Source organism: Malus sylvestris, chromosome 9 (genome assembly GCF_916048215.2).
Source record: "Malus sylvestris chromosome 9, drMalSylv7.2, whole genome shotgun sequence".
Taxonomy (NCBI): domain Eukaryota; kingdom Viridiplantae; phylum Streptophyta; class Magnoliopsida; order Rosales; family Rosaceae; genus Malus; species Malus sylvestris.
The window spans coordinates 26,273,092-26,301,086 of NC_062268.1; the positions used below are offsets into that span (position 1 = coordinate 26,273,092).

At 37.2% G+C, this 27,995-nt stretch overlaps 1 protein-coding gene across 6 annotated transcripts; it reads right to left on the reverse strand.

The window, feature by feature from the left end:
* Positions 1–1,194: 1,194 nt before the first annotated feature.
* Positions 1,195–27,744, reverse strand: LOC126582308 (ABC transporter C family member 13). Of its 6 annotated transcripts, XM_050246413.1 has the most exons (36): positions 27,519–27,744; positions 27,135–27,175; positions 26,945–27,032; positions 26,375–26,527; positions 26,124–26,255; positions 25,423–25,511; positions 17,319–17,382; positions 16,306–16,554; positions 15,017–15,086; positions 14,266–14,326; positions 13,809–13,896; positions 13,238–13,356; positions 12,791–12,888; positions 12,269–12,335; positions 10,941–11,058; positions 10,699–10,815; positions 10,507–10,587; positions 10,156–10,410; positions 9,511–9,612; positions 9,359–9,426; positions 8,604–8,735; positions 8,336–8,483; positions 7,684–7,970; positions 7,316–7,472; positions 6,693–6,868; positions 6,491–6,602; positions 6,338–6,391; positions 5,731–5,853; positions 4,405–4,503; positions 3,829–3,921; positions 3,569–3,679; positions 3,338–3,499; positions 3,070–3,257; positions 2,746–2,935; positions 2,315–2,482; positions 1,195–1,716 (listed from the first exon to the last, which is right to left on the reverse strand). In XM_050246413.1, the coding sequence occupies exons 1-36, from the start codon at positions 27,558–27,560 to the stop codon at positions 1,636–1,638; spliced, it is 4,383 nt and encodes a 1,460-aa protein (XP_050102370.1). In that variant the 5' UTR covers positions 27,561–27,744; the 3' UTR covers positions 1,195–1,635. The 6 variants fall into 6 exon arrangements, with proteins under 6 accessions (XP_050102370.1, XP_050102371.1, XP_050102372.1 ...); XM_050246414.1 differs by lacking the exons at positions 27,135–27,175; positions 27,519–27,744 and adding an exon at positions 27,176–27,312 and having other exon boundaries at positions 26,945–27,039; XM_050246415.1 differs by lacking the exons at positions 26,945–27,032; positions 27,135–27,175; positions 27,519–27,744 and adding exons at positions 26,636–26,701; positions 26,800–26,929.
* Between the last annotated feature and the right edge of the window lie 251 nt (positions 27,745–27,995).

The window sequence follows — 27,995 nt, forward strand, 5'->3', positions numbered from 1 at the left end:
AAAAAAAAAAAAAACCCTAAAATTGTTGCCAAGAAGGAACCTCTTACTGCTTCTTTACATTAGTATTGTATTATCGTCCATATGCATTTTTTCCAAACAAGGCAATCTGGTTTAAGGTTACTCTAATGTCTCTAAACAATCCGTGGGATGAGTAGTCATTATCTACCCAAGAATTTCAAAATAGACGCTTTCCATTTGTTACAATTTCATCCTAGTCAGGAGACAAATAAATTTATCATCGGTATTAGAGGAGAACAAAATACTCAGGGTGAGAAGTATCCACCGAATCCGACATAATCATATAACCATTTAGTTATTGATGCAATAATCTATAGGCTCTCAATTGCGTGAATACGGACTTTATATTCATATACTTATGGGGCTACATGCCTCCCATTCATGTTGGACGAGAAATAAATATCGAGGGATTGAGGTCCAATTTTTTGCTATAAAATGAGAGTTAGAGGGACTGCATGTCCTGATCTCATATAATTAAATTCATCATCATAATATGATATAATGATCATATTAATTAATGTGTAATTATGGAATAATGGTGTAACAATTCATGTGCAAGCCAGAGTTTCCAAGGAATAGCATGCATGACCATGTGAAATACTAGATCTTCCACACACATCATCTCTTCGTTGGCTCTTTAATCAATTCATCTTCTTTGTGGTAATAGAGTGGTGTAACAACATAAAATAAGCACTAGATACGAAAATATGCAAATTTTAAGATCATACCAATAGATTGATCTCCACAATAAACACTTCGTGATGCTTCACCCAAAGCAGAGGTGCTGCTTAAGTTTTTTTTAGCTTACAAAATATCGCATTCTCACAAGTTACCCAAATTTATCTACTGACTATTTTTATGAGTAAACTGTCGATTTTCCCCTAAACTTTCACTTAGCTTTCAATTTCCCCCTTAAACTTTTCAATTGGAAAATTAAGGACTCAAACTATTTTTTTTTTGGCCTGAATCACCCCCTGTTGTTAGTTTTTCATTCATTCCATCCAAAAATATAGTTCAAGTCCTTGATTTTCCAATTAAAAAGTTTAGGAGGAAAATCGAAAGCTAAGTGGAAGTTCAGCGAGAAAATCAGCAGTTTAACTTTTCTAAACCCTTCGTTCTTTTGATAATATAATGGCTTCACCTGCAAGCACACAGACGGACCAAAAACAAGTCGAATTGAACAATGCATCTCATATTATGTAAAACTGTGCCATAAGAATTCAAGCATAAACATTTACTATGTAATTTCTTCTATACCACAGCAAATGTTATTACTACGACAACTTTATACCTTTTCTACAGCTATGTAATGGAAATTTTTAATAGAAACAAACATAAATACTAACGGGTTACATCTGATTTCAGGTTTTCGATTTCCCAAGCAGCAGAGACGTATTTAGATATCACTACCTAGAAGGTCAAGTACAGATTAATTCATCAGTTGATGTTTATACTCGACGTTAAACTGTCCTTGGCTACATGCCTGTATTTAACAGTGACGTTACTTCATTGCCAATAACAAGTTACAAACTTACAATAAACTATGACTTCCCCTTCGTATCAAACTTGCAGATTGCAAGGCGTCTGGCAATGAGCACAGCAGAACTTGTTTGGTACTCACATTGTCGAAGCTTTAGCAAAACTTGAAAATCTGGAGAACTCATTTTCTAGGAGAGCCTGCGGATTCCCTTGTTCAACCTACACAGGAGCAGAGAACAAAGTAAAAATATGTTTCGAGACTTGAGTAGGCAATGAAGGTAAATAGAGCTTTAGCCAGCCCACTACTGCAACGGTAGATGACGCCTCAAGGAATATGATGAGATTGACATTCAATTAGCATTTTGTTAAAACTAATTTTAAAATTGGTGATGTGGCCTACATCTAGCAAGGAATAATCAAATGGTGAAAAGGGTATTAAGTCATGTGTCCAGAAAGTTCACAACTGAATTGTGGATTCTATTCCGGTATTAAATGAACTGGTGTTGCGCATTGAATTGTGGATTCTCGCCCAACATTAAACGAAGGAACTGGTGTTGCGCATTGACTTGTGAGTTCATGTGACTGTTGTGTAAATTGGTTTAAGGATCACGAGTGTTCAGAGTATGACTAATCACTTGTCGAACAAGACTCTGTGTAAGTAATGAAAATAGCAAGATGGAAGACACAATAAGGGATGCATTCACTATAAACAACTTTATTTCATGACTGAAATAATAGACGTCAATTAGTAACCATTAAAATATGACTGTGGGCAAACACATACGCACATATACACAAAGATAAGAATGTGACATACCAGCATACCATGGTCAAGGACCAGGACCTTGTCCATATTCAAGACAGTGGAAATACGGTGAGCAATTGTGATAACTGTCATTCCTCTGCATTCACTGGATACGGTTTTTTGTAATATGGATGCTGTTTGAGTGTCAACATTAGCGGTGCATTCATCCAAACACAGGACCTGAAAATTTAACATTATTAGTCTTTATATGTGATGTACACTTGATTATTTCAAATCTAAGGTAAAAAAACGTCATTAATCAATTCAAATTGTAACTAATGAATCATGACCCTTTCTTTCACTTTGCATCAAGAAACTTATAGAAGTGGCTTTTACACTGTCACTACAATTTACCATATGTGTATTTCATTGTGCTGTTCCTGAAGTGTTTCGCACAGTCCACCAGCCAAATTAATAAAAAAGGGTCATCTTACAAGTCTTACCTTTGAAGACCTGAGAAGTGCACGTGCAAGGCAAAGAAGCTGCCGTTGCCCAACAGAAAACGACATCCTAGATTCCTTTAGGTGAATATCTAGCCCCCCTGCTGCTTCTACTTCCTCTTTAACATGGCATCTCTCCAAAGCCTTCCAAATGTTTATATCATCACACAGCCGGAATGGATCAAGGTTGTCCCTACAAATTTTGAACAAAGGGCGTGCAAACTGACTAATTGTAGAGAGTAATTGATGTGATTAAAAAGTTAACGTCGCGTGACTATATCATAAAGCAAAATACACCACAGCCACAATGACGTATCAATTGAGTACCTCAATGATCCTTCAAATAAAAATGGAGTCTGAGGAACAACAGAGAAATGTGCACGAAGATCCCTGATAGGAGCATTAGCTATGTTTATGGCATCCACAAGAATGCATCCTGTACATATTGGTGTGAGGCGGAAAAGGGCATTCAATACACTAGATTTTCCAGCTCCTGTCCTTCCAATGATACCGACCTGATTAACAATCAAGAAGAAATTTAAATGAGCAATCCAGCCAAAAAAACCTTTAGCATGAGACTGAGCATATGACCAACCTCCATCCCTCCTTCAATAGTAAAACTAACATCACGAAGTGCAGCTGGCAAGGACGGCTTATATCTCAAGGTGACATTGTGGAATTCAACCTGTCCTTGATAAGGCCAACTGGGATGTAAGGATTGGAATCCATCCATTTCTTCTTGCGGAACGTCCATATACTGTGAAGTGTAAAATCAGGTATAAGTAATTTGTCAGAATCAATTTAAGGCATATATCCCTCTTTGTACCTCAAGAGCTCTTTCAACAGAAACCATTTCCTTCTCTGTTTCAGTGAAACTTGTCAAAAAGCTTCCAAGTAATGAGACAACTGGAGCTGCATAAGACAGAGCCAATCCTACCTATAAAAGAATGCACATTCTTTAACACTATTTACTTTGACAATACATGCAAATAGATAAAAGACTTCAACTTTAACTAAACTCTCAAAAATAAAAATTCAAGTGTAAAAGGTAGAAGTTATAGATAGATGAAGGTCTAGAGAGCTTACCAACCCTGGAGTACTGAAATTGATTGGTAAACTTCCACGAGATCCAATAACAGCCATGATAGCAATAAACGAGATGATAAATGCAGCTAACAACTGCAAGAAATGAAATTCCAGAATGTTAGAGCAGCTAACTTTTTCTGGTTTACCATAGTTCCCCAGAACTTGAACTGTTAGGAAGTCGGCTCTAAGGAATAAAAGTTAAATTGGAAGGTTTCAATTACAAGATTAAAACCTTATAATCACCATTGTAATACTACGATAAAACTTGTTGACATTGCCGCAATTTCCAAAAGATTAAGCTGTTAGGATGTGGGCCTAAACTGTACAACCTTTCTCCTAAACTGTAAAACTTTTGCATGAAACTCTCATTCTAACCAGACAATGTTAAGCCTTATGACCTGATAATATAATCTTACAGGTAAGAAAACTTCTGTTTCGAAAGTTCACTTCACAGCTTAAATTGTGTCCCATATACTTAGATTTTGTTGTTCTAATGATGAATAAAGCTCCAGACTGCAAATGTATAGTAATAACCAAAGTTACGTAAAATGGTGGTTTCAAATTACTGAGATGTACCTGAAGACGAAGGGAAAGCCACAAACTTGCTGTTAACTCTGTGTATGAAGTTTGTTGATACAATTTGACCTGGTCAGTGAATCTGCCGAAAAAGAGGTCCTGTCCATTACCGGAACTGATTGAGTGCAATTCTCTATGAATATTACTATAAGCACAAATTATCACCATGACCAACAAGAATAAAATAACAAAAAAGCAAAGTTGGTAGTTACAATAGTATGAATCAAAATGAAAGAACAAACAACAGAAAGGTTGATTCATTCAAGCTTCTAAGTTTCATCACTCTGATGGTAACCATAGTTTTAATGATACAAAAAAAGTATTTTCTGTTCAGTTTAGTTGGGCTTCGTTTTTTGTTTGGTTGGAGCGATCATAATGGACTTCTTGTACATCTTTTGTTCTACCAAATAAAATTCTTAAATAAATGATACTAAGCTATGAATCCAAGAAGTAAGAACACAATAATACTAAAATTGCCTAATTCTTGTGCACCTTATTCCGTTCTTCTAACTATACCCATTATGAGCCGTCTCAACATTTTATTTTTCCTAGACAGTCCCACAATTTTTAGGTTTTACCATTGAGGAACTACATACAAGAAGTGGAACGCTTTGTCTACTAACAACAACAACAAAGCCTTATCCCACTAAGTGAGGTCGGTTAAATTATGTTCAAAATTTATCATCATGATCTGTCTCAACATTGTCTATTAAGTATGTTCAAAATTTATCATCATGATCCATGCTCTTCTTCAACCTACGACAGGATAAACAAAATTACTTGTTTTGTTTTTTAAAAGGACTGGATAATGACAGCTATACTCTACTGATATTTTTCACACATTATTAATGAGACCAGTGCAACTAGGAGAAAATGACGCTACTACAGATGATAAGTATTCCCAATATACACCCATTTCAAAGTGGGAATAGGACACTTAAACTAGCAGTAATTTCCAAACTTAGTTCACCGTTTGAGGGCCAAGGTACAACTTTTACCTGCAGAAAAAGGACGAAATATATATTTTTCAACATTTTGGAAATTTTGAACTGCATGCTAAATTTAAGGCACATACAACTTATTTAGCATACAAAATGTTCACCTAGTTTCAACAGCCCTAATTTCAGCACCTAATATTCTTGCACTTTAAAATTAATCAGATTTATAGCGGTGTTAGTGCATCTTTGTTAAGGCATGTCCATCTATGCTTGTTAAAGGAATGCATTTCCTTTCCTTTGAGAGATTATATATTCTACTGCATGATGTCATAAGATAAATACTGGTATTTTCTCTCGGCAGCCAATTTTTTTTTTTACAAATATCTACCTCAGACTTGAATGCCCGTATAGTTGATGATCCATCAAGTGTCTCTGAGAAGGATGTATAGATGGGAGATCGAGAAACACTGTCTAGCCTTCGCAATTCCCGTGAAGTTGATCTGTAGAAGCACTGTATAATATTTCACCAATGAGATTATTCTTTTTCTTTAATAAAATAAAAAATTCCAACCAATGTTAATACCATATGAAATGTAATATGCCATATTCTTAGATCAAATCACATTCTATTTGGATGGAAATATTTTATTTAATTAAAAAAATGAAAATATTGTACTTCATTTGGTTGACATGAAGGGAGAAAAAGAAAAATTTCTTACAAAAGTTAATTTCCATACCCTTAAAAAGGGGGAAACAATTGTTCCACAATCCTTGGTAAATTAATGTAAAATTAACTTTATGTCACTATCCTACAGATGCCCCGTCACAAAGAACATTACACTTCACATGAATTCAATTTCCCCCACCTAAATAATTTTGTAGGCAATGATGTTTCATACATTAATTAAATGTTCCTGAGGTTCTCAGTGGATTGAAAAGTTTACACCTGAATCCTGGCTCAGATGATTAAATGAATTAAAGTGTATGAAGAATACCTGAAGTTGGTTGTAGATGTACCAGAATGGGAATAACAAAAGCAAGAAGAAGACCTAAAGACATACATAAACCTTTAAAACAACATTTCAATGATGAGGATGGCCAAAGTATGGAATTCCAGAAGAATGTCTCACAAAAGTAGCTTTGGATACCTGAACATATGACAAAACTATTGCAATGCCCAGCAGGCCAACAAAATTGGCTAGGAGAATGTTAAGAATGAAGGGAAGAGAATCATCAATTGTATATAGATCTGAAGAAAACCTACAGCAAAAAAAAAAAAAAAAAGATGTGTCATATAATAGATTATATTTGATGAAACTATAAAAATATAGGGAAGAATTCTTATAAAACCTGTTTAGCATTCTTCCACCTGGTGTCTGATCGAAAAATTGCACAGGGGCATTGATAATCCTTTTCAGCAGTGTATCGTGCACCTTAACAGCAGCTCGTAAGCCACCAAATGCGAATGAGAAGGCCCTCACTAGTGTGAGAATTGAATTTACAATGCAAAAGATGCAAAGCATAACCTGCACTAGTGCAACAAAAACAATAAACATCTTAATAAGAAATTGTATACATTTTCTTTTGCCATTGTTTGCAAAAGTGTTCATACTAATAATAATAAAAGTTGACCATACAACATTGCGCTGTCTATAAGCTAATTTCATAATTTCAGGGAAAAAAGATTAAAAGAGTTATATGCTTTATGGATTTCAGTACAGTATAAATCATATAACGACCTATCTATCTATATTAACATGAAAAAACTTGATATCTTGACGATCCAATTCTAAATACAGAATTGGGAGCTGCCATACGGTAAACCTTTGGCAAAAACCTTCTATTGTTGTTTTCCTGGAAGCTTCTATCATTTGAACAAGAGAACCAGAATCCAGCCAATCCTTTCGATTTGCCAAGTTAGATAAAAAATGGAAAATCATGCCATAGTATGGAAAACTGGGGAAGTTGTTTACCAGATAAAAGGATGTGGAATATTCTTTCTGACCTCTTCCTGTTGCATCAACCCAATTTGAGAGCCACAGATCATTCCCATTACGAGAAGCTTGCATTAAGACTGCTGAGAGGCATATTAAAACTGAAATCAACCAACCAGAAAATGTGGCATATTTCCTGCAATAATGATTAATATTAGTTAATGTAGATTGATATTGGAAGCCCCAACTATATCCACATCCACTACAAGATTTTTGTAATCTCTTACATGAAGTGAAATACTATATCTCCAAATATAATAACTAAGAAATCATTAGAAAAATCAAGAGAATAAATAATGATTTTCAATTAAATGTAATGTGAAATTGTAAACTTTTTTTTTACTCACTTGTAGATGGTAAGTTCTACTCTGCCCTCTTTCCGCGCCTCAACTTCAATAATCTCTTGTGTTCCATCTGAAGCAGGCACAGTTTCTTTTTCTAGGATGAGAGTTTGTTGGCTTTCCATAAGAGTATCTACGACACTGGACTCTTGTCTTTCATTTTGTAAACAAGTATCAAATTCATTCAGTGGAGAGAATGCTGAACACAAAGAAACTGGCAAATCAGCTGAGCTTCCAACCCATTTCACATGTCCCTTATCCATGACAACTATTCTATCAGCAGAAGATATTGCCTGTGCAGTAATTGAAAATAAATTGAATCATTATCCAAGGAACTCCTCAGCGAAATTATATTAATGGTTTTCTATGCCCTGAAGTTACTTTGTAGTGTCTTAAAAAGCAGACGAATAATGTGACAAAAACAAGTTCACCTACTGAAACAAAATAAATCTTCATAATAACTAGAAGTGTAAGACAAGCAATCATGTATCAAAAGTCATCAACTTACTGATGCAGGCAAGAAGAGAACAAACAAATCATATCAAAATCAAAGTCAATGCAAGGAAATTCATATACGTAAAAAAAATTATAAAAACTAGTGTCTTGATGATCTGCTCAGCTCAGTATAACTAAAAAGCTCTGGAGAAACAGAGATAACCTGAACATTATGGGTACAAAGTACACGAGTCTGCTGGTTCATAAGTGGACCCAAAATGGCTTTATATAAAATACAGCGAGCAACTTGTGCATCAACTGCACTAAGGACGTCATCAAGAATAAACATATCAGAGCCATTATAAATAGCCCTGCAATCACACCAAGTTACAAATTTAATCAGACTCAAGGAAACAGAAAATAGAAGAATAGTGTTGGTGAGAGAGAGAGAGAGAGAGAGAGAGAGAGAGAGAGAGAGAGAGAGATGTAACCTTGCCAAAGCAATTCTAGCTCTCTGTCCACCTGACAAATTGATTCCTTTTTCTCCAATGTAAGCCATGTCACCTCCAACCATTAATGAAATATCGAGGTTTAGCGCACTTGCCTCTAAAGTGTCAGAGTATCTACAAACAAACAAAAAAATTCACAATAAGAAAAAAAATATTTTGTACATGTAGAAGGGCCCTTTTTCTTTGAGAGAGGCCAAAAACATTAATTCTGTAAAGAGATCCCAAAATAAATAAATAAATCTATTCAAATGATATTTTATTTCTCAAAAAGAAGAAGCTAATTGAGACATCATACACAACAAAACTCAAAATTTTGGAATTACTAGCCTTTGAGAAGCTTGTAGATTTCAAAATGTATCGCAGACTTATTTGACATCATGACTTACGTCATAAGCCTAATATGCTACAAAAGAAACCCAATTTTTGTTGGCACCCTAGGCCCCAAAATATACAGGGTCAACCCTTTCCTTAATTCAATAATGATTTAGAAATGGGCCCCTTGAATTGGGAGTGGCTCAGGCAGGCCTGACATGCATCTATGATCTCTTTGTAACTGGCCTCATAGTTTCATACACAGGAGCAGGATATTAGTTGTGTTTCCAATAGAATTTGCATATTCAAGACATGAAATAAATTTTAAATGAAAAATTAGATTTGAACAGTGTAACATAGAGGAAGGGGCAGGGGAAGGAAGATATTAATATTATACAATTTTAGCTTTGGAAAATGAACCACACCTTCTGGGGTCATAATGCTTTCCAAACAGTATGTTATCACGTATTGTTCCAGATAGAATCCAGGGGACCTACCATTCCAAAAAGCAAGCTTGAGATAATTATATTTTACAAGAGTGTAAGTACAGCAACCACTCTATAACTAATAAACAAACCTGTGGTACATATGCTATAGAACCACAGGAATACACTGATCCATGGACAAGTTGCATCTCCCCCAAAATTGAACTCAACAAAGATGATTTACCAGAACCGACCTGAGAATTCAATGAACAGACTGAATGGTAAAGCAGCAGATGTCAAATTAATTCTTCACAAAAAATATTCATATCCAATAGTCTAGTAGTAAATCAAAATTCATATATCTAGGTACAAAAGTAACAGTAGGGTAAAAATATGACAACTGACAGATACAGGATAACAATACTTCACTCTCCAAAACACTAATTTTTATTTCAGACCCTATTTGACATGATTTATCAGGATTTCATTTATATTGATTTATCAGGACATCTTTTATATAGCTATGAGGTTTGAGGTTTTACACGGCCTTTGTAGATATCTACTGTTACTAGAAGTATAAGTAACTGTTTGAAGTTTCTCGTTTATATAACATCAAATCAATGAAAGTGCACCAACTTCCAGAGGAATATACTGGCTAAATTATTTCCCATTCATAAACATTAAACAATTTAACAAATAAGCTGAGAATCTTCCGGTGTACAATAAATATTACAGACAAACCGTACTGGATATGAAGTGATAATGAGCAAATTTAAATCTTTTCCCACATATCTGACCTCTCCAATTACTGCAACAAAGGAACCCTTCGGAATAGCAAGAGTCACATGATTCAAAACCAAATTCAATTGCTCTTCATCGCTGCTTGACCAAGAACAGCAGGAATCATGGAACACAACAGCCTTATCTTCATGAGTAAACTCAGATTGGTCATTTGAAATATATGATGAAGCAGAACCAGCTGTCTTTTCTAGTTTGGATTTGTGCTCAGAGCAAGACAGAAATCTGGTCAACCGCTTGAGAGATATGATGGCCTGGGATAGAGTAAGAGAATGTATGCATTTCAACCAATAATTACAAAAGTAAAAGAAATGCTTTACACCAAGACCCACGGAACAAGGCAAACTTACATCAATTAATCCATTAATGACCCATGGAAATGAATTTAGAGGGGATATCAAATTATTAAACAATGCAAGACAGGTGAAGACCTGCATTTGAGATTCATAGAGAGGTCATAGAGAGGTCAACTTTCTTGAAAATTACACCAATGCTATTAGGAAGTGCCTATGCAAACTAAAATCACAGGAAACAGTTAGTACCGTTGCAGCATCAAGTTGATGTCCCATCAATGTGAAAAGCCCAAATGTGAACAGAGAAAAAAGAGTTGGTGTTGTAGCCCAAAAAAATACACACCAGGCATCCAAGTACTTCCGTGTCTAGAAAATGTGAATAAATGAAGCATTATTCTATCCTGTTAACTGTTAACTCAAGCACTGGAAGATAAGATATCTGTATCAATTGCTTGTTCTTGGGTATGCTAATAACAGAAGTAGAGCCTTACAGTTAAGTGCATAACTTCTAATGATCTCGTCTCCATCAACCAGCTAGAAAACAGAAGCTCCCACCCATACATCTTCAAAGTGCGGATATATGTCAAAAGTTCTCCTGTCCTCCTTATCCTGCATAGACCATGTTACTGAATGAAAATATTGATTATTGAGAAAACATGACATCAGTACATCTTGTTTTGTTGATTCTGTACTTACTAATACTATAAAATAAATAAATAAATAACTATTCCTGAAAGAAAAAATTAAATCTTTAGTGCGGATAATTATCACCAGTATATATAGACATGAAATAAAAAATAAATAAATAACTGCCAGACAAAAGCAATTTAAATGAGCAGAGTAATAATTTTGATTAGAGAGCTATGCCACCTCATGATGGAAAATAACTTTTGGATCTAAATAAACTTTAATCGAGACTATAATCGTTTTTGGAATCTTCTAAATTCCCAGAGTAGAATACCCTCTACAGGAATACGTTTTAACCAATTACATGGTTTTAGCTTGGTTATTTTGGGTTGTGTTTCCAATATTATATAAAGCCCGAATGTGGAAGCTGAACATTTTATCATTTAAATCTTAGCTGTCCACATAGGTATACTTATCCTCCCGTATCATTTCAATCTTAGCTGTCCAAATTATTATCTCAAGGAATGTGACTGATTAGTATCATAAGAAATGTACAATGCCCAGATCATGGAAAATCTGTACCAAAGAGAGGAATTCTTAGCCAGAATAGAAATATCAGTTGACGCTTTGTAAACTGAAACCTGGTTTAAAATTCAAACTCTTAATTCCTTTGCACTAAATGGAGCTATTTCAAACAGATACAGAACTCTCTCAAATTTCACGAATTCCCAGATGGAAAAGTTGGTGAATAAGTTGTTCAACTTAATGCACTGATGTTTAGAGGGTTAAGGCACCATCATGCATTATTTAGTGAATGTAACTTAATTCAGAACCGAACAAGATTAAATGCAATGCTCTTATTGAGTTCTGTTAGCTGATATGCATTGTTCTTCTTATTGGCTTAACCTTGGAGATAAATAGTAACCAAAATTGGCGTCAGAATTAGGTTATTTTGAGATGCTTATAGTTCAAGTATATACAGTTCCACATCATTTTTGTGTCTCACGACACAATCAGTTCCAGCGCTACACATGACAGGAAGCATTAGTATTCCTTTTCCTTTTGTCAGGATTGAAATACATTGTTGTCGACTTAAGCTTTCAAGATCAACTGTAATACTAATATGCTTTCTATGGATGCAATCACTATGTTCAGACCAAGTGTAAATAGTAAGGTAAAAAAGTACATATACCTCTCATCCTTCTGCTGCATCATTTTCATTGTAGCACTTGCAATCAATGTAGATATCCATTTATTCACTACAAGAAAAGATATAGAGTTTCAATCAGCACAATATATATGTGTGTGTGTGTGTGTATATATTCCCAAGTTCTCAACTTCACACACACAATCTCACAAGTCACAGTACACCCACCCTCCATTTATGGGTAAGGATGATTAATTAAACCACAGTATCAAAGACATAACAAGCCTAAGCTAAAATATCCTATTTGAATATGATTGCAAAGAATGCCCAAAGTGATCCATACAACCAACTCTTTACAAATTTATAGCTTTTTACACATTTCTAAGTAACTATTTGTATCACACTTTATTACTTTTTTTATGGAAAACTGAATTTGAATTTTCAGAAAACGTCATAAATGTTTGCATCACATCTTATAATAAATTTAATTAAATAAAATAAAAACCAGAACAAGTACGATCTGCTTTTCTTCAACTCCATGTAAAAAAATAGGATACTGAGAGGTACCTGGTATCAGTGCGATGGTAATTGCAACACCCGAAACAAATGCAAACTTGACTTGTGTATACAGAAGGAACAAAGCCACCCCAATTTGTAATGGCAAGCTGAAACATTCATGAGAATGGATAAGAAAACCATATGGTGAAGATCGCACAACCGATGCACTTAATGTGAGATGACAGTTAATGCACGAGGATAGAATGAGAGGTGAGAAACATATGGAGAGTTTTCTCTTATTGTCTTTAAATTTTTCTAGATACTATTATACCCTTATTATATTAGTTTCTTTTTCTTTTTATTTAATGTAAACAAGGGCATAAGTAGAAGTTTGTAAAATGTGGTTGATAAGGTGAGTTCTCTTAAATCACAGTATATCTTTACACTAAATTCAACATTAGAAACTACGGACAGCATGAAATAAACATGTTCTTTGATGCAAAGCAAAACCATTACCTCCACATATCATGGAAACTGTTACACAAGTTGACAGTACGATCAGAATCTACAGCCATGAATGTCTGGATTTCTCCCTCAGTAAATTGTGATCGTTCTGCTAGATTGATACTTAAGCACTGGCGAAAAAGAACAAACTTAAGACACAGCAACGGGAGTTTTTTACAGAAGATCAAATGCCTAATCAGTAAAAGCAGAGGAAAAAAGAAAAACCCACAGATGCATGCACATCAACTTTGCAAGATAACTATTTACTTCCAAGTTGCAATAATCCCAGAGTTCCAATAATACTAGTTGCAATAATCCTTCATCACCAAGACCAGAATAATATAACAAATAAATAAATGAAACCAAAAACCGTATTTTAAATTACTCAAAACTGCAACAGGAAGGCATATATGACATAACCATAGAAAAAGTTTGGAATTTTCAGAAATGTAACATTTCGTAGAAATCCCATACAAATCCTACATAACAATATCCTCAGGGTCATCCACAAAAAGATTATGTAATAGACAATACGTTATTTTAAATCGTATGTTACAATAAAATGGATATGGAAAAGATATACCTTCTGATAGATAATAGTAATGATACTAGATCGTAACTTTAACTTCAGTCTTGAAAGATGAAAAGTATATTGCGTATCCAAAACTGATCTGCAAAATTGGCAAATTTCTTCAATAAGTTCTGTTAAATTAAGCATTGTTTTTTACGTTTACGGAAAATTAAGTACAGATTTGATATTATAATAAATAAAATCGGAAAGGACCAGAAATAAAAGGCTCCTTTGTTAGTGTTCAATCACAAATTTCAGAATATAAAACTTGGAGAGAAAAAAAAAAAAAAACAATTTAACAGGAAACAGCATGATGTTTATCGCTTTGATGGAATATAGCCCCAATGGACAAAATAGGCATTCAATAATAGTTGACAATGCGCAATGAGAGAAGACCATCTGATAAAAATAGGGGGACAACAAAACAATATTAATATTGTCAATAAAGTTCAACAATCAGAATAGTTACTTCAAAATAGATACGAGGCCCAAGCATATTGCAAGAACATAGCCATCAATATTCTTCGAACCTGGCAAAAGAAACAGAACAGTAACAAATTTCGTGAGTAGGCCATTGGTAATTTCACAATGAAGACATTAGTAAGTAACAATCAAGGAAACAATAAGGCCATCACATGCTAGCTTAAATGATAATTCCATGAACTAGGAAATACAATTGAATGTAAAAATCAAGAACTGCATTTGATAAGATGTGTGGTGACAGAAAGGTCATCAAATGAAAAATTAGATGGTGGCACTCTTAGAGGTCTCCTTTTGCCTTTTTTAACAAATTGAGGCCTTTCATTACTATGTTGGATAACAGATAAATTGTTACTACCGCTTTTGCTGATTTTGAGAACTAGTAGTTTTGCAGAAGATTATAATTAGTACGATTATAGAAACAGAAGTAAGCGCTCTACAGATGCTCTGGACCCTACTAGGGAGTAGCTCCTAGTCCTACACATTAGAACTGGCACTAAAGACAAACAAGGAATACTAATATCCATTGTAGCACCCCAACCTAAAATACTGTGATTTGGATAAGTGATAGGTTGATCTACCACATTTAAATAAGCAACTAGTTTTTTGTAGTACTGCAAAAATCCACTACACCTACAAAGTATTTTCCAGAAAGAAAAAAAATAAATAAACCAATGAAGTGATGGCATCAATGACAATGTTTTCCGTGACAAAAAGGAAACCATCAGTTTCTACTAAACCTTGTTGAAGGAAGCGAATCAGTTTATTGAGAAGGAGTGGTCCCGCAAAACCAACAGAGTCATTAAGTACCTGGAAAAGTTAAATTGTCATATTTTTGTCTCCCAATTTATAGTTAAGTTTTTAAATTATCTTTGCTATATGGACTAAATAACGAAATTTTTCTTAAGCTCAGCCAAAACAAACAATAAATTAAAGTCATTGGCGAATTAGATAAAAAAAACTTCACAATAATAAGTTTTATATGAAGAAACTTCAAGGGCCCAATTAAAGGGAAAACAAAACCTCATATATCCACTCATCATTCTCTAATTAATTCTTTTAATTTGAAACTCCTTTGATGTTCTTCTCTCATTACAAGTGAGTAGGGTTTTTTGTTTATAAAGTCTAGTGTTTGAAGTGTTTTCCTCTCAGGCATAATAATATCAAGGGCTTATATGTGAAAAGCCATAAAATCTTAGATAGGAAACCGTAATTTATTAATAATCAATTTAGTGACCAGAAAGCTACATGCAGAAGAACTCATCCTATCAAAAATTGATGTATCAACCGATACCCGAATTCAGACATTCCTGCAAACCATATTCCAAAGAGAATTGTCAAATTTATGAAGTTCCACTGACATACTTCTATCCCCTGGTAAAATCAAATTGGAGTTCTAATGTTCGTGAAAACTGAGTATAAAGTACATACTACATAGAACTGGAGGAGTTAATACTTTAATAAATTCTCATTTCCAATAGAACTCAAAATTCCCACAAGACTCATGCTATGTGAACTTTGTGAAGCATTTAAGTCGTACACTGAGAAAATGATTATACTGTTCAAATGGCTCCCCAATATGGTTTTATAATGCAAGTCTTCTGTTTCACTTCCTTATTCATATCATAAGAACCAATTTCCAGAAACCCTGTAATTTAACTGCAGACATTATGTGGTTTCGGATGTAGACTTTTAATTTTCACCATCACTTAAACTGTTAAACAAAAGTATGAAGGAGAAATAAGTAAGAAAATGACTGTACAAATGACAAGGTGTGAAGGCACAGTTACAAAGAAAATAATTTCTAAGTAAAGCATTTTTTGTGAAATAGCTTATTACTATTGTTCTATCCCATTTGTTTTATTACACTGCATTCTCTCTATATAATGCTAAAGAAAAATTAAGATGAACTTAAAGAAGCGGCATATTCTTTAACAGAATTATTTCTAAAATTCATTTGTTTCTACATTTAATAATACTTTGAACTTTGAAGTACATAGTACGAAAACCATTAGCAGAACATAAGTACCTTCAACAAGCCCAAACGAATGTATGGCCATCCATATGCACAACATATTGCCCTAAACAGTGATGGATCAGGGGAACTGCTCTGTTGGGATTGCCAACAGCCAAACAATGTATCATGACAGGAACAGGGATTCATATCAGAAGGAAGGTGAAGCAAATCCTCAAAATCAATCTGCTTTGTGACCCCATGATTCATCACAGAAGTGATAGATCTAAATGTCAAAAGATCGAAATAGCCCTGAGTGTTTCCCTTTGATAATCAATACAAGATTGTAAGAATGAGCTAATGAACTTTATAGGAAAAGAAGACTAATAACAAACAGCATAAAAGAGGAGGTATCCCTTTCTCAACGGTTACAAATTAAACATTAAACAGCTATCAACTCATAGAAGTAAGCATTAATCAAGATTCAAGAATACATATACTTAAAGAATTAGTGCTTGGAGCATGTCAGCATCTACATTTGTACTTAACTGTAATGTAAAGTGGAACATGACAGCACCATAGGAAGCCAAAGGGTAAAATCAGATCCTTACATTTGCAGACTAAATCAAGAAAGTTATGGAATATAAGGGATAACATTAGGGCGTGGGGGTGGAAAACCTTTCTGAAATGCCTAACGATCACCATAAAGATGACTTATAAAATATACAAAAGAAAATCATACTATAACAGACATACAAATTCCCAATTCTCATGAATTTCCAAGATGATTTTTCAATAAGAAACACAGAACTTGTTAATAAAAATGGAAGAAATCCAGAAGTAGGATCACGAAAAACCCACGAGAGATAAAGACAATATTTCATGTTTAGAAAAATACGATGAAGCATATAAGAGTTTCCAGAAAGATGTAGTGTTACTATCTTTTTTTCGGTAACAGTAGTCTTACTAGTATCTCTTACACACCACTTGTTAGTTGTAGAGTAAATTTACCAAACAATAAAAGGATGGTACTATCACACAATTATATGTAATTGCACAGGAAAAGTAGCTGACAGCATGTAACTTACAGAATCATTAAGGCTGCCTTCCTCAACATCTGTGTCAGCTGAAAGTAGTGAATCTTCAACTGTACTGCAATGTATGCAAGCAGGCAGGACAATTAAAGGGTATGGGTTTGGATAGGTCAAGGAAATTTGACAGGGATGGAAAGTTAAATCTAGGTGGACACATTATCAGTAAAAATCCTAGTGATTTGTGAAATAACATGCCCATTGCAATCTAGATTGAATTTAGAATATGGCATATTTGTAATTATAACTTTTCAGACATTATATGGGTTCTCTAGATGAGATTGCAGAGCGGCAGATGTGGAAGAGTTGTGAGGTACAGTATTTTTTGGATCATCTCTTTGAGCTTCTGTTTCTAATGTCTTAATGGGCACTAATGTGTCTGTCATCTTGTTAGACTCAAAGGCAGCTATACAACAACAACAACAACAACAAAGCCTTTTCCCACTAAGTGGGGTCGGCTATATGAATCCTAGAACGCCATTGCGCTCGGTTTTGTGTCATGTCCTCCGTTAGATCCAAGTACTCTAAGTCTTTTCTTAGAGTCTCTTCCAAAGTTTTCCTAGGTCTTCCTCTACCCCTTCGGCCCTGAACCTCTGTCCCGTAGTCACATCTTCGAACCGGAGCGTCAGTCGGCCTTCTTTGCACATGTCCAAATCACCAGAGCCGATTTTCTCTCATCTTTCCTACAATTTCGGCTACTCCTACTTTACCTCGGATATCCTCATTCCCAATCTTATCCTTTCTCGTGTGCCCACACATCCCACGAAGCATCCTCATCTCCGCTACACCCATTTTGTGTACGTGTTGATGCTTCACCACCCAACATTCTCTGCCATACAACATCGCTGGCCTTATTGCCGTCCTATAAAATTTTCCCTTGAGCTTCAATGGCCTACGACGGTCACACAACACGCCGGATGCACTCTTTCCATCCATCTCGTATTCTATGGTTGAGATCTCCATCTAATTCTCCGTTCTCTTGCAAGATAGATCCTAGGTAACGAAAACGGTCGCTTTTTGTGATCTTCGCTAGATTGCTCCGGTCATTAGTGTGGATAAGTATATAAATGGATAGAGATAGGAAAGCAAACACAAGATGTACGTGGTTCACCCAGATTGGCTACGTCCACGGAATAGAAGAGTTCTCATTAATTGTGAAGGGTTTACACAAGTACATAGGTTCAAGCTCTCCTTTAGTGAGTACGAGTGAATGATTTAGTACAAATGACATTAGGAAATATTGTGGGAGAATGATCTCGTAATCACGAAACTTCTAAGTATCGGAGTGTGGTGTCGTCTTGACTTGCCTTATCTGTCTCATAGGTAGATGTGGCATCTTCTCTGGAAGTACTCTTCCTCCATCCAGGGGTGGTATCTTTAACTGGTGGAGATGCACAAGGTAATGTATCAATTTCACTTGAAGCTTACTTGTAGTTTCAGGCTTGGTCAAGCGCGATACAAACCATGTAGTAGGAGTCCCCCAAGTCGCCGAGCTAGGGGGTCTGCTGAAAGAGGTGACAGACAAGGTAAGCAATCAGAGCTCCGACTAATTGTTCACCTTCTCCCCATCTTGCAGCAGCATGAAGGATAAAGAGAAGAAAAATGAGAAGAGATGATATGAGATACTTTTGCTTTTGAAGAAGTAACTTTCCACAGGCTTATTCTTGAACTGAGCTGGAGGGTTTTCTGGTTTCCTCCAGAGTATAAGGCCGACTGAAGAATTTGAGGGTCAAAACAAGTCCATCAAATCTAGAGTACGTTCCACCCTTTTGATATGGGATACTTTTGCTTTTGACAGAGTAATGGATGTATCGGCACGTGTGCTGTTACGCTTCCTGGCTGGAAGCTTGATTCCAAGTGCTGACTGATTGCTCTCTTTCTCCTTGTCTTGCAGGTAAAAACAAGGCCAAAAGAAAAAACAGGGAAAAAGCATGATATGGGATACTCTTGCTTTTAACCCTGATGATATGAGATATTCTTGCTCTAGTATAGCTTGTTTGCAGAGGTATTATCGGGGGGAAAGAAAGCTGAATATTTCGAAAGGCTTTGTTGGGAGTGCCCTCTCAGATATGATGAAGGGTTGAGCATTTTTGCAGGTCTGCCTGTCCGTTGGGGATGGAGGTCGACATATATAGGAGTCTCCCTAACAACAAATAGTAATGCTATTCCTTTACCCTGCTTGGTCATAGCACGGTAGTGGGAGCTGCCAGTTTCACATGTTTTAACTCTGTCAGAGCACTTTGAAAAAGTGGTCTGTGGTATCTGGCTCTCGAGATTCAGAGAACGATGCCTCTTCGATTTTTGAGAAAGCAATCATGCTGGGGGTCTGACTCTCGAGATTCGGAGAGCAGTGTCTCTTCGATTTTTGAGGAAGTATTCATGTTGGGAGTCTGGCTCTCGAGATTCGGAGGGCGGTGCCTCTTCGATTTTGGAGCAAGCAATCTTGTTGGGAGTGTTGTCTCGAATGTGAGTAAAGGTTGGACATGTTTGCTAGTCTACCTTGCCACGAAGCACAAAGGTTGACACACAGGGACTTTCCAATTATCCAGCAATGGTACTGTTCCTTTACCCTCTCTTCGATTTTGAGAAAGTAGTCATGTTGGGAGTCTGGCTCTCGAGATTCGGAGGACAGTGCCTCTTCGATTTTGGAGCAAGCAATCTTGTTGGGACTATTTTCTCGAATGTGAGTAAAGGTTGGGCATGTTTGCTAGTCTACCTTGCCACGAAGCACAGAGGTTGACACACAGGGACTTTCCAATTATCCAGCAGTGGTACTGTTCCTTTACCCTTGTGGGTAATAATATGGTAGCTAGACCTTCAAAATTTATGTGTCTAAACTTTGTTAGTGCTGTTTCTTTGCTATTCTTTTACCTTTCTTGGTCAGAGCGATGTAGTGGGAGCTGCAAGCTTCACGTGCTCAACTTTGGCAGAGAACTTTGGCAAAGTGATCTGTGGTACCCATGAGTTATTGTTGCGTGTGGGAAGTGGGTGATTGAACTAGAAAAGTAGGTGCCTCTTCGATTTCTGAGATCGGCCCTCGTGGTCTCTGAGCAGCCCAGCTTTTGAGAAAGCGAGCGCCTCTTCGATTGATTCGGAGAACGGTGCCTCACCGATTTTTGAGAAAGCAATCATGCTGGGGGTCTGGCTCTCGAGATTCGGGGAGCAGTGTCTCTTCGATTTTTGAGAAAGTAATCATGTTGGGAGAGTGGCTCTCGAGATTCGGAGGGCGGTGCCTCTTCGATTTTGGAGCAAGCAATCTTGTTGGGAGTGTTTTCTCGAATGTGAGTAAAGGTTGGGCATGTTTGCTAGTCTACCTTGCCACGAAGCACAGAGGTTGACACACAGGGACTTTCCAATTATCCAGCAATGGTACTGTTCCTTTACCCTCTCTTCGATTTTTAAGAAAGTAGTCATGTTGGGAGTCTGGCTCTTTAGATTCGGAGGACGGTGCCTCTTCGATTTTGGAGCAAGCAATCTTATTGGGAGTGTTTTCTCGAATGTGAGTAAAGGTTGGGCATGTTTGCTAGTCTACCTTGCCACGAAGCACAGAGGTTGACATACATGGACTTTCCAATTATCCAGCAGTGGTACTGTTCCTTTACCCTTGTGGGTAATAATATGGTAGCTAGACCTTCAAAATTTATGGGTCTAAACTTTGTTAGTGCTGTTTCTTTGCTATTCTTTTACCCTTCTTGGTCAGAGCGATGTAGTGGGAGCTGCAAGCTTCACGTGCTCAACTTTGGCAGAGAACTTTGGCAAAGTTATCTGTGGTATCCATGAGCTATTGTTGCGTGTGGGAAATGGGTGATTGAACAGTAAGATTCATGTGTTTTCTACTTCCCCAGAAGTCTTTGACAGAATGCCCATAATTTCCGCAAAGCTGAGTGTGCGTGTGACAGGTGCTGACAAGGCTGAAAAAGTAGGTGCCTCTTCGATTTCTGAGATCGGCCCTCGTGGTCTCTAGGGAGCCCAGCTTTTGAGAAAGCGAGCGCCTCTTCGATTTCTGAGATCGGCCTTCGTGGTCTTTGAGCAGCCCAACTTTTGAGAAAGCAAACGGCTCTTCGATTTCTGAGATCAACCCTCGTGATCTCTAAGCAGCCCAACTTTTGAGAAAGCAAACGCCTCTTCGATTTCTGAGCAGGCGCCTCTTTGATTTCTGAAGCTCCGTCGAGTGCAGATTTTTATAGGGGCTGGCATTAAGTTCCAAAGCACACTTGAATCTCCACCAGTAGAAGCTTCATTCTTGCACTTCTAAGATCTTGATTTGTCCGACCTCTTCTCTCTTCAACACCTTTGAAAATGTCTGGCCCCTCCGACCGTCGTTTTGACTTGAACCTTGTTGAAGAGGCAGCCCCGCCTTCTCCAGACAACATATGGCGCCCATCCTTCGTCTCCCCAACTGGTCCTCTTACCGTTGGGGATTCCGTGATGAAGAATGATATGACCGCTGCGGTGGTGGCCAGGAACCTTCTCACTCCCAAAGATAACAGACTACTTTCCAAACGGTCTGATGAGTTAGCTGTTAAGGATTCGCTGGCTCTCAGTGTTCAGTGTGCAGGTTCTGTGTCTAATATGGCCCAACGCCTATTTGCTCGAACCCGCCAAGTTGAATCATTGGCGGCTGAAGTGATGAGTCTCAAACAGGAGATTAGAGGGCTCAAGCATGAGAATAAACAGTTGCACCGGCTCGCACATGACTATGCTACAAACATGAAGAGGAAGCTTGACCAGATGAAGGAAACTGATGGTCAGGTTTTACTTGATCATCAGAGATTTGTGGGTTTGTTCCAAAGGCATTTATTGCCTTCGTCTTCTGGGGCTGTACCGCGTAATGAAGCTCCAAATGATCAACCTCTGATGCCTCCTCCTTCTAGGGTTCTGTCCAGTACTGAGGCTCCAAATGATCCCCCTGCGGTGCCTTCTCTTTCTGGGGCTCTACCGACTGCTGAGACTTCTCCTAAGCAACCTTTGTGAAGGCTCCCTCTTGTGTGTTTATTTTGACTCATGTATATGTACATATTTGTAGCTTATCGGGGATATCAATAAATAAGCTTTCCTTCATTTCAACGTATTGTGTTAAATACACCAAAGCCTTCTTCGCTAAGTTCTTTGAATTTTCTTTTGTTGAAGCTTGTATGTTGAAGCTTTCTGAGTGGAGCATGTAGGTTGGGGTAGTGTTCCCTTAATTTCCCGAGTGAGGAAAACTTCTTGGTTGGAGACTTGGAAAATCCAAGTCACTGAGTGGGATCGGCTATATGAATCTTAGAACGCCATTGTGCTCGATCCTGTGTCATGTCCTTCGTTAGATCCAAGTACTCTAAGTCTTTTCTTAGAGTCTCTTCCAAAGTTTTCCTAGGTCTTCCTCTACCCCTTCGGCCCTGAACCTCTGCCCCATAGTCGCATCTTCTAATCGGAGCGTCAGTAGGCCTTCTTTGCACATGTCCAAACCACCGTAACCGATTTTCTCTCATCTTTCCTTCAATTTCGGCTACTCTTACTTTACCCCGGATATCCTCATTCCTAATCTTATCCTTTCTCGTGTGCCCACACATCCAACGAAGCATCCTCATCTCCGCTACACCCATTTTGTGTACGTGTTGATGTTTCACCGCCCAACATTCTGTGCCATACAGCATCGCCGGCCTTATTGCCGTCCTATAAAATTTTCCCTTGAGCTTCAGTGGCATACGGCGGTCACACAACACGCCGGATGCACTCTTCCACTTCATCCATCCAGCTTGTATTCTATGGTTGAGATCTCCATCTAATTCTCCGTTCTTTTGCAAGATAGATCCTAGGTAACGAAAACGGTCGCTCTTTGGTATTTCTTGATCTCCGATCCTCACCCCTAACTCGTTTTGGCCTCCATTTGCACTGAACTTGCACTCCATATATTCTGTCTTTGATCGGCTTAGGCGAAGACCTTTAGATTCCAACACTTCTCTCCAAAGGTTAAGCTTTGCATTTACCCCTTCCTGAGTTTCATCTATCAACACTATATCGTCTGCGAAAAGCATACACCAAGGAATATCATCTTGAATATGTCCTGTTAACTCATCCATTACCAACGCAAAAAGGTAAGGACTTAAGGATGAGCCTTGATGTAATCCTACAGTTATGGGAAAGCTTTCGGTTTGTCCTTCATGAGTTCTTACGGCAGTCTTTGCTCCTTCATACATATCCTTTATAGCTTGGATATATGCTACTCGTACTCCTTTCTTCTCTAAAATCCTCCAAAGAATGTCTCTTGGGACCCTATCATACGCTTTTTCCAAATCTATAAAGACCATGTGTAAATCCTTTTTCCCATCTCTATATCTTTCCATCAATCTTCGTAAGAGATAGATTGCCTCCATGGTTGAGCGCCCTGGCATGAACCCGAATTGGTTGTCCGAAACCCGTGTCTCTTGCCTCAATCTATGCTCAATGACTCTCTCCCAGAGCTTCATTGTATGACTCATTAGCTTAATACCCCTATAGTTCATGCAATTTTGTACGTCGCCCTTATTCTTGTAGATAGGCACCAAAGTGCTCGTTCGCCACTCATTTGGCATCTTCTTCGTTTTCAAAATCCTATTGAAAAGGTCAGTGAGCCATGTTATACCTGTCTCTCCCAAAACTTTCCACACTTCGATTGGTATATCGTCTGGGCCTATTGCTTTTCTATGCTTCATCTTCTTCAAAGCTACAACCACTTCTTCCTTCCGGATTCGACGATAAAAGGAGTAGTTTCTACACTCTTCTGAGTTACTCAACTCCCCTAAAGAAGCACTCCTTTCATGTCCTTCATTGAAAAGATTATGAAAATAACCTCTCCATCTGTCTTTAACCGCGTTCTCTGTAGCAAGAACCTTTCCATCCTCATCCTTGATGCACCTCACTTGGTTTAGGTCCCTTGTCTTCTTTTCCCTTGCTCTAACTAGTTTATAGATATCCAACTCTCCTTCTTTGGTATCTAGTCGTTTATACATATCGTCGTAAGCCGCTAACTTAGCTTCTCTGACAACTTTCTTCGCCTCTTGCTTCGCTTTTCTATACCTTTCACCATTTTCATCGGTCCTCTCCTTGTATAAGGCTTTACAACATTCCTTCTTAGCCTTCACCTTTGTTTGTACCTCCTCATTCCACCACCAAGATTCCTTTTGGTGTGGGGCAAAGCCCTTGGACTCTCCTAATACCTCTTTTGCTACTTTTCGGATACAACTAGCCATGGAATCCCACATTTGGCTAGCTTCCCCCTCTCTATCCCACACACATTGGGTGATTACCTTCTCTTTGAAAATGGCTTGTTTTTCTTCTTTTAGATTCCACCATCTAGTTCTTGGGCACTTCCAAGTCTTGTTCTTTTGTCTTACTCTTTTGATATGTACATCCATCACCAACAAGCGATGTTGATTAGCCACGCTCTCTCCTGGTATAACTTTGCAATCCTTACAAGTTATACGATCCCCTTTCCTCATTAGAAGAAAATCTATTTGTGTTTTTGACGACCCACTCTTGTAGGTGATCACATGTTCTTCTCTCTTCTTAAAGAAGGTGTTGGCTAAGAAGAGATCATATGCCATTGCAAAATCCAAGATAGCTTCCCCATCCTCGTTTCTCTCCCCAAAACCATGGCCACCATGAAAACCTCCATAGTTGCCTCTTTAGTTTGATATGTACTATAGACATGAAATTGTTGTCCATTACTTGAACGGTTTGATTTTATGCAATTATGGTTAATAAAAGTATTTTCTTTTTTAAAAACAATAAATTAGGGTAATCGAAATGTGTCGAGAGAGAGAGAGAGAGAGAGAGAGAGAGAGAGAGAGAGAGAGTTGGAGACACCTCAATGAAAGGAAACTTGCAAGTTTTACTTTCCAATACACACTAAGTCATACCCTGCGTTGCACTGATGAGTTACTTTTTACAAGGCCTAAACCCTATAATTTCAACTCCACTAGGTTGAACTATGGAGCATTGGGCTATATACCCATGGTCTTCTCCAAGGTTAGCATCATTTATGTAATTCAGCCAGTATACTATGAATTGCACACCACATTTTCCATGTGATTGTTATTAGAAAGAAAGGGATTTAAAACAAGGGTTAAGTAGCTGACACCTTCTCTTGTAAGATGCCCGCTTTATTCTGATAATGTTAATCGATATACCAAAGATCGTGTCCAATGTAACAGTGACACATAATAAGACCTGTCAGAAAAAAAAAAACTAGTAAATTATTAATTCCATTTCCTAAAATCCGACACCATTTCTAGAACCCAAGTATAAAATCAACCCCATATAGAAGAACAATCATAATCCCTATTCAATTTCTATGGAAATTTATGAGAACTAGTCTGATAGCATAAAAGGTCGTACCCAGTGCACAAGGCTCCCGCTTTACGCAGGGTCTGGGAGAGGTGAATGTCGGCTAGCCTTACCCCCATTTTATGGAGAGGCTGCTCCCAAGTCTCGAACCCGAGACCTACCGCTCATGGGCGAAGGCACTTGCCATCGCACCAAGTGCGACCTCTAACTAGTCTGATAGCATAATTAGAATAAAAATATCAAGTTGATTAACCAACATTTCTTATCAACTTAATCTTAAGTGGTAAAACCTTGGTGAGTTGGGTAGATGATATATTCAAATTACCAATTGAAAAAAATACTGGAAAATTTTCAAGACCAATTCCTTTATATAATCTCTTCTTTAAGGAATTAACTAGCTTTTTATAACCTACCATGGACTGTAATTATAGTAACAGAAAAACCACATTGGTCAACACAAAATGGTAATAATAAACTCCTAGAAAACAAATGTACCTTGAATGGAGGATATGCTGTGAGCAAATGAAGTATTCCCAGAAGAAGTTTTATAATCCACCAGAAACACAAGATCCGGTTGCAGAAAATTTGACAACCGTTGAAATACTTTGAGAACAGTATGATAAGTGTCTGCGTATTTTTTAACAATCAATAACTTAGTGAAAAGATGACAAATGATAACGCATTTTTACATGTTACTACAATAAAAAGAACTCAACAAGAAACCAAATAAATAAATAAATCCTTACCCATGATGCAAATTGAGAACATCTGAAAAACCATTCATGATGTGCGACAAAGATGCCAAGCGCTTTCTTCAACAGTAATGCACCGTCTAAAAATGATATGCATACTCCAATGGCAGGAAGAAAGAGCAAGAAAAGCTTTTCCATGAAGTTCATCTGAGTAAAGTTTGTAAAGCCATCAGTATATGTGGGGAGGCTACCCAAAAGCAACATAAAAGCATTGATAACACCATAACACCAATAAACATTAGGTTCAGAACTGACTATGAAAAAAATGCAATAAGTGCACTTTTAATTATCCTTGTTGAGCGTAGCTTTGTGCGTGTGTGTCTGAATGTTATAGAATTCAAGGAAAACCTCCACTTAATAACCTTATAATCAGGCAGTGCCATGCTATAAATTGGAGACTCTTATGGTAATTGCCTTACCTTAATTTCTTTCCTTTCTCTACATTTTCTTGTGAACAGAAAAAGAATTGAAACTTTAAGGCAGTGTTCTATAGCAATGCACGTAACACCATCATTCCTTTTTATTCTCAATAACCAAGAACAGCATATGTAACATAAAACCCACCCTCCAACTTCTTCTGCCAGTCCGTTGTGTTATTCCGAGCCCAACTATCATACAAACAGTCACTGCATTTGCACCAAAACCTAAAACAGTAGAGACTGTAAAGGACAAACAGTTAATAGTTGAATTAACAATTTATTTCTCTTCCTATGGAAAAGAAATTCACACTACACACAAAAACCCAAAAGGATATGTGTTTCCGAAACACTTGGAAACTCCATTGACATCCCATACCTGCAGAACATGGCAGCAATTAATTCACCCCTGTAAGAACTGAATTGAACTTCTCCACAAAAATTTCTAGGATTTCGAAAACCCAATCCGCCATTAGTTCTTGGCGCCAAACAGAGAAGACAGAATGAACAGGTAATTAGAAACATCAGCAGCAACAGAAACAGAGACCATTATTGTGTTCATTTATATTCCACAGTATTTTCTTACCTTCCAAACAGAGGACTGCGAAACGGAAAGAAAAGAAAAAAATATATATGCAACTTTACTAAATTCCAAGGTGATAGGGAAAACAAATACGAAAGAAAGAAAAGAAAAAAGAGGAAAATGAAGAGAGAGCGCGTACGTATGGAGAATTAGGGCAAATCAGGTTCATGAAATCCTCCATTTTCTGGATTACAACGTTTCGTTTGCAGGGAAAAGGAGTGAGCGAGCGGTTTCTTCAAGGCGAAAAGCTGCAGAGTATCACATACAAGCTCACCGCTTTTTTATTTGACTTAATTTGAGCTCATAACACTCTTCATAAAAATTTCACTTCTTGTAGGCGTGTGGCCGATGGCCATGAGAGATAAAAGAGAATCTGGTGTGTTTTTAGGTGGTCATTTCTCACTCAAAAAAACAACCGAGCTTTATTCTAATAAGTACGCTCGGTTGTATGAACTTAAAGCATTATTGAGCTCGGTTTTTGTGATAAGTTTTCCGTTAGCTTCAAATACTTCATCTATTTTTTTATTATTTCTTTCAGAGTCTTCCTAATTTATCCTCTATTCCTTTTGCCTTGAGTCTCCGTATCATAATATCATCTTCTAATCAAAGTTTTGTG

What these genes read in the sequence shown, in the direction of transcription:
- LOC126582308 (XM_050246413.1), bottom strand. Translation starts at nt 27,560, where the DNA reads ATGGAGGATTTCATGAACCTGATTTGCCCTAATTCTCCATAC. An exon ending in GCTAGAATTGCTTTGGCAAG is followed by an intron (nt 8,484 to 8,603) that starts GTTACATCTCTC and finishes GTGTGATTGCAG; the next exon opens with GGCTATTTATAATGGCTCTG. An exon ending in CTGTTGAAAGAGCTCTTGAG is followed by an intron (nt 3,500 to 3,568) that starts GTACAAAGAGGG and finishes TACACTTCACAG; the next exon opens with TATATGGACGTTCCGCAAGA.